Source organism: Electrona antarctica (genome assembly GCF_951216825.1).
Source record: "Electrona antarctica genome assembly, chromosome: 15".
In the NCBI taxonomy this organism is placed as follows: domain Eukaryota; kingdom Metazoa; phylum Chordata; class Actinopteri; order Myctophiformes; family Myctophidae; genus Electrona; species Electrona antarctica.
In genome coordinates, this window is record NC_136796.1 from 4,522,245 (window position 1) to 4,529,744 (window position 7,500).

Here is a 7,500-nt window from a genome sequence, read left to right on the forward strand (position 1 = left end):
ATCAGGTGGTGTCCTATCTTAGGTAGTTACCTAGCTTTAAGGTAGTACAGTAGATGGTGTCCTATCTTAGGTAGTTACCTAGCTTTAAGGTAGTACAGTAGATGGTGTCCTATCTTAGGTAGTTACCTAGCTTTAAGGTAGTACAGTGGGTGGTGTCCTATCTTAGGTAGTTACCTAGCTTTAAGGTAGTACAGCAGGTGGTGTCCTATCTTAGGTAGTTACCTAGCTTTAAGGTAGTACAGTAAGTGGTGTCCTATCTTAGGTAGTTACCTAGCTTTAAGGTAGTACAGTAAGTGGTGTCCTATCTTAGGTAGTTACCTAGCTCTAAGGTAGTACATCAGGTGGTGTCCTATCTTAGGTAGTTACCTAGCTTTAAGGTAGTACAGCGGGTGGTGTCCTATCTTAGGTAGTTACCTAGCTTTAAGGTAGTACAGCGGGTGGTGACCTATCTTAGGTAGTTACCTAGCTTTAAGGTAGTACATCAGGTGGTGTCCTATCTTAGGTAGTTACCTAGCTTTAAGGTAGTACAGTAGATGGTGTCCTATCTTAGGTAGTTACCTAGCTTTAAGGTAGTACATCAGGTGGTGTCCTATCTTAGGTAGTTACCTAGCTTTAAGGTAGTACAGTAGATGGTGTCCTATCTTAGGTAGTTACCTAGCTTTAAGGTAGTACAGTAGATGGTGTCCTATCTTAGGTAGTTACCTAGCTTTAAGGTAGTACAGTAGATGGTGTCCTATCTTAGGTAGTTACCTAGCTCTAAGGTAGTACATCAGGTGGTGTCCTATCTTAGGTAGTTACCTAGCTTTAAGGTAGTAGAGCAGGTGGTGTCCTATCTTAGGTAGTTACCTAGATTTAAGGTAGTACATCAGGTGGTGTCCTATCTTAGGTAGTTACCTAGCTTTAAGGTAGTACAGTAGATGGTGTCCTATCTTAGGTAGTTACCTAGCTCTAAGGTAGTACATCAGGTGGTGTCCTATCTTAGGTAGTTACCTAGCTTTAAGGTAGTACATCAGATGGTGTCCTATCTTAGGTAGTTACCTAGCTTTAAGGTAGTACATCAGATGGTGTCCTATCTTAGGTAGTTACCTAGCTTTAAGGTAGTACAGTAGATGGTGTCCTATCTTAGGTAGTTACCTAGCTTTAAGGTAGTACAGCGGGTGGTGTCCTATCTTAGGTAGTTACCTAGCTTTAAGGTAGTACAGCGGGTGGTGACCTATCTTAGGTAGTTACCTAGCTTTAAGGTAGTACATCAGGTGGTGTCCTATCTTAGGTAGTTACCTAGCTTTAAGGTAGTACAGTAGATGGTGTCCTATCTTAGGTAGTTACCTAGCTTTAAGGTAGTACAGTGGGTGGTGTCCTATCTTAGGTAGTTACCTAGCTTTAAGGTAGTACAGTAGGTGGTGTCCTATCTTAGGTAGTTACCTAGCTTTAAGGTAGTACAGTAGGTGGTGTCCTATCTTAGGTAGTTACCTAGCTTTAAGGTAGTACAGTAGGTGGTGTCCTATCTTAGGTAGTTACCTAGCTTTAAGGTAGTACAGTAGGTGGTGTCCTATCTTAGGTAGTTACCTAGCTTTAAGGTAGTACAGTAGGTGGTGTCCTATCTTAGGTAGTTACCTAGCTTTAAGGTAGTACATCAGGTGGTGACCTATCTTAGGTAGTTACCTAGCTTTAAGGTAGTACAGTAGATGGTGTCCTATCTTAGGTAGTTACCTAGCTTTAAGGTAGTACAGTAGATGGTGTCCTATCTTAGGTAGTTACCTAGCTTTAAGGTAGTACATCAGATGGTGTCCTATCTTAGGTAGTTACCTAGCTTTAAGGTAGTACATCAGGTGGTGTCCTATCTTAGGTAGTTACCTAGCTTTAAGGTAGTACAGTAGATGGTGTCCTATCTTAGGTAGTTACCTAGCTTTAAGGAAGTACAGTAGATGGTGTCCTATCTTAGGTAGTTACCTAGCTTTAAGGAAGTACAGTAGATGGTGTCCTATCTTAGGTAGTTACCTAGCTTTAAGGTAGTACAGTAGATGGTGTCCTATCTTAGGTAGTTACCTAGCTTTAAGGTAGTACAGTAGATGGTGTCCTATCTTAGGTAGTTACCTAGCTTTAAGGTAGTACATCAGGTGGTGTCCTATCTTAGGTAGTTACCTAGCTTTAAGGTAGTACAGTAGATGGTGTCCTATCTTAGGTAGTTACCTAGCTTTAAGGTAGTACATCAGGTGGTGTCCTATCTTAGGTAGTTACCTAGCTTTAAGGTAGTACAGTAGATGGTATCCTATCTTAGGTAGTTACCTAGCTTTAAGGTAGTACATCAGGTGGTGTCCTATCTTAGGTAGTTACCTAGCTTTAAGGTAGTACAGTAGATGGTGTCCTATCTTAGGTAGTTACCTAGCTTTAAGGTAGTACATCAGGTGGTGTCCTATCTTAGGTAGTTACCTAGCTTTAAGGTAGTACAGTAGATGGTATCCTATCTTAGGTAGTTACCTAGCTTTAAGGTAGTACAGTAGATGGTATCCTATCTTAGGTAGTTACCTAGCTTTAAGGTAGTACAGTAGATGGTATCCTATCTTGGGTTGTTTCTGGTACAGCTCAGCCAACATGTCCAAGAGGACGGAGAAGCCAGCGTTGTCCTCCTGCATCGTACACAGGTTCCTGAACACCAAACACACCGGCTTACACACAGACTCCTCCAGAGACCTACGCACACGCACGCACACGTACAAGCACACACGCATGCACGCACACATACACACACAGAAATGAGAATCAGACTGAATTCTTACAGTAGATCAGATATGAACACATGTACGTTCTCAACAGAATACAGGTGAACATACTCCTCAGTGGTGTCAACATCTTATCAGTTAGAACAGGGGGTTTTCAACCCTTTTCATGTCAAGGCCCAGTATCTGTTCGGCATTGGAGCTACAGTACGGACTACCATTATTTTGACGACATTTAGCCTCTTGGACTTGGAAATTAACATTTTGGAGTTAGGTGGTTTCTTCCCGACAGCAGAGATATAGAGGTTGACAGTAAAGCCCAACTCCCACTCTGTCTCATGTCGGTATCACATATCTAAAATGGCAGACCTACGTACGAGCTCTGCGTATGAGTACAGGTCACGAAGATCATGTTGACTTGCCAGAAAAATAAAAACCGTACAAGTGTGCTTGCGTTTGCCCCTTAATATGCACAAAGAATAACGTACCAGACTTGTTTTATGTCTTAGAGCAGGGGTGGGCAACTTTGACGATGGCGAGGGCCAATATATTTCCACACTCACTCCAGAGGGGCCACAGTGCATGTTAATGTCGTAGCGAAAATAGCCGATCTACAAGCTCAAACCGCGTCGCAGAGCGACGCGTTTTGTAACCTTTTTAATGAATTTCAAATGCATTTAGTTATAGTTATGTTAACTTTATGAACTGTTACCATAACTACATTGGACACAAAGAGACAATAACATTTTAATACTAGTCATTAAGTAGGCCTACTAGTCATTTAATACTAGTCATGAAGTAATTAAAGAGAGTTTGGAATTGTAACAGCTGAAATCAATACTATATCAGTATTCTGATATTAACATGTTAGGCCGCATTAAGTGAAGGTGGGGGCCGCATGTGTCCCCCGGGCCGCCAGTTGCCCACCCCTGTCTTAGAGGTAGGGTAAGTCATGTTGTTAGAATTAGTGTTATAGCTCTATATGCTCATAGTAATCATTGCTATCTAGACTACTAGTGTTTGTTCAGTAACAAGGCTACACTTATCCCCAGGTCTTATTATTATTCATAACATACTCTTCTGTGACGTCAGCAGGTAGGATAATAAATGATATGAATTATGTAATATTAATTACTCTTCCGTGATGTCGTCAGGCAGAACATCTCCTCTGAAGTGATTCTTAAAGAGTTCGGCCAAACACGAGGCCAGAGTGGACATCTGTTCCGTCTCAAAGTCCTCCTAAACATAGTAAAACACTCATTAACGCACATTAACACAGTGGACATGTGTTCCGTCTCAAAGTCCTCCTAAACATAGTAAAACACATACACGCACATTAACACAGTGGACATCTGCTCCGTCTCAAAGTCCTCCTAAACATAGTAAAACACACATTAACACATTGGACATCTGCTCTGTCTCAAAGTCCTCCTAAACATAGTAAAACACATACACGCACATTAACACAGTGGACATGTGTTCCGTCTCAAAGTCCTCCTAAACATAGTAAAACACACATTAACACATTGGACATCTGCTCAGTCCTCCTAAACATAGTAAAAGACATTCTAACACGTAGAAATCACATTACAACACAGGACACAACAGTCAGAGTAGAACCGTAGTAGACAGTAGAATAAATTAACAATGAGAATAATAATAATACAGAACATCCAACTCACCTCCAGGATGAGATCCACAATCTCCTGCATCGCCACACACTGCATCTCTGAATCACTGAGGATTAGAATAATAATAGTTCTTATATAGGCAATTCACACTGAGACGGACTGAATCAGTTTCATTGGAACCGTTTCCGAATATGGTTGCCTGGTCCCCGATGGCCATGATTCACATTGCCCGAGATTCAACAGTGCACCCGATTCAACAGCGCACACTTGCATAACACACTTTACTCCTCCAGATGGCGGTGTGCTTGATGGCTGGCACGCCCGGACACTGACCATCAACTCTGCGACATTGTCTCAAATAAATCCAGACACACACATTGCATTGCCTCTTTGCCGTTATACTACTTCACTGTCAGCCTGCCTGCTATTCACTGTGTCAGTCAGTTCTGTGCTCCAGTGTCGTGTTTGATATTAGTTTGCTATGGATTCTACTTTAGCATTATTATTATTTTGTTTTACTTTGGAAACTATGCCAAGCAAAGCCCCAGAGCCACGTGTACTCCACAGAATAAGATCAGCGCATATTGCGGTGCTGCGCGTATACGCAGATTCAACAGGAGACGGGCGGCGTTGAGAAATGCGCTGGTGTTACGCGTCGTGCAGCGTCTGTGTGTTTTCTTTTGTTGACGCTTGGCTCGTCGACTAGAGACCATGTCACGTTCATAAAAAAAGGGTTAGGGTTAGGGTTAGGACGCATCATTCACAACGGTACGCATCATTCACACTACCACAACATCTGCCAAGTGGTCCCGAGTGAGCACCCGGGACCATAGTGTGAATCGCCCCTTAATCATTATTTCACAAAAATGGTTCCAACCATTTTGCTAATTTGATTAAATAACTGTAATTACCAAAGTAGCCTTTAGTTAATAATAAAGCTCTGCTAACGTGTCTGCTAATGTCAACACGTACACGGGTACCAGTGAGGAGCCCCCACCGGGAGGACACAGTGATGTTAGTCTGGCCACGCCAGGCTACCAGTGAGGAGCCCCCACCGGGAGGGTACCAGTGAGGAGCCCCCACCGGGAGGACACAGAGCCTCCGTTTTACTCCCCCCGCCCAACACTCCCTGCTGACAGGAGCCCGTAGGAGTACGTGAATGAGTTAATAAGATAAATTGACCAATTAAAGAATTAATAATTAACCTTGTTTTCTGCAACTGGAGCACTTTCTCTTTCATCGTGTCATCTAATTGGTCCAAGTAAGGTGTGATGTCAGCAGGTTCCTCAATAATGGCCTCTTTGATTGGGTGGAACCTAAACTCTCGCTTTTTCCCTGCAGAAATAAAAACAAACAAAAAAACAACACACAATTATTATAATGTAGGGCTGTTTTTTTTTTCTCTGAAAACTCGATTTTTAGATTTCAGTTTGGATTTTTTTGTTAAGGAAATACATTGTCTCAAATATGTTGTCTTTATTTAAAAAAAAAATGCAAACTAATTTTCCTATTGGGAATAAAGTTCAAACCTTAAAAGAAGGAAAGATAAATCCCTTTGTGATTAACAAAGTGACAACTTTGTTACAAAATGATGTCCTTCTTGTAAAGACGCTGCTCTTGACCAAACAAATTAATCTCATCATAAAAGGTAACCGGAAGACTGGAAACCTCAATGTTAAATTGTCTTGTTTTCCCAAATGTTCAAATCATGTATGCTTAGCGATATTACACGAGAGGGTGTTCTTTGCGGTCATTAACGCATGCCTGCGTTGCTGCAGGAACAAGCCTGATAGGCGAGTTCCGTAGGCAGCACAGAAATGAGCAATAAACATGTTGATAACATGAATATTCATATATAAATCAATTAACCCATTTTGGGGCGGGAACCCCTTTTGGTGTTAGCATCATGTTATGCTTTAGCTATTGAAAAATACCAGATCTACAAGCTCATAGCGCGCCACGAGCTTGTAGGCCTGCTATTTTTGAAAAATCACACCCGTGTGAACTGAGTGGTGCAAATCCCCCCCCCTCTCTCTCTCTCTCTCTCTCTCATTAGCAGGCAACAGTGCAATACTATCTCTCTGTCTCTGTTTCTGGCACAACAGCACCCCTACTGGTACTCATGAGTCACACATGAGTCACACACAAACATAGTCACAAAGGCACAGACATTGCTGTTCCTTGGAGTGGTTGTACCACTCAAAAAATCGAAGAACGACTGACATAGAAACATAGCTTTTTCAGGAAACCGTCAGGATGTAGAAGACATTTTTAGAATCTGATCTCAGGTCAAAATGGGTTAATAAAACATGATGTTACCTTTGCTGTTGAAATCGTCCTCGTCGTCACTGAAGGCAGCCTCTGTGTTGTCATAGCAACCCTCCTCCTTGTCCGACACGTGGTTGTCCTCCATCGACGACTCCTCCATTTTAACTGGCACGCACACACACACACGCGCGCACGCACACGCGCACGCACACGCACACACACACACACACACACACACACACACACACACACAGTCAGTTTTCTTATGGTAGTTTTAGATGAAACGGACTGATCGTAGCGGTAGGCTGGGACTTTTGGATGCCCCTCGATTAGCAAATGCAATGTTTTTTCATATGGTTGGAAAGCCAGGTTATTATTAGTCACCTTTACAGTGAGGTACAACATGTTAAGGATCATGGCATTTTCTGGAATGAGCAACACACAGCTAACCGTGTGGGCACTACAGTAGTAGTACAGTAGTACCCAGAGAATGTTCCCAAAATCCCCCCCCCCCCCCCCCCCCCCGGTTGCCCCAGTGCACGCAGCCCTGTCCTGAAAGGACAAACGTGGCATGTTGATGTTTGAGGCACACAAAAAGGCACAGTAAGTCACACACCTGGCACACACCTGCCAGCACTTGAAGCTCTAAAAGCAAGGGTGGCAAAACTGTTCCTTTTTTTAAATTACCATTTTAACGGTCTGATTCATGGTCAGCAAGTCTGACCATGAAAAGAAGTTATATACATTTTCAAAATGATTAGCTTTTTAGTTATCAAGATCTTCATTCATTGATTTCTCCGGAAATGTCTCCTTTTGTGATGGAGCTACGTAACATCCCGGTTGTAGATTGCGTCCGGCAAGAAGTTATAATATTTTTTTAATTC

General features: G+C 42.4%; 1 protein-coding gene across 1 annotated transcript in view; it reads right to left on the reverse strand.

Moving 5' to 3' along the window:
* ints3 (integrator complex subunit 3) overlaps positions 1 to 7,500 on the reverse strand; it is a 40,742-nt gene that overhangs the window by 17,696 nt on the left and 15,546 nt on the right. Inside the window, exons 15-19 of the mRNA XM_079523374.1 lie at positions 6,668 to 6,781; positions 5,554 to 5,683; positions 4,400 to 4,454; positions 3,853 to 3,956; positions 2,527 to 2,691 (exon numbers count right to left, since the gene is read on the reverse strand). Coding sequence (XP_079379500.1) covers positions 2,527 to 2,691; positions 3,853 to 3,956; positions 4,400 to 4,454; positions 5,554 to 5,683; positions 6,668 to 6,781 — 568 coding nt within the window. The remainder of the gene's footprint in view (positions 1 to 2,526; positions 2,692 to 3,852; positions 3,957 to 4,399; positions 4,455 to 5,553; positions 5,684 to 6,667; positions 6,782 to 7,500) is intronic.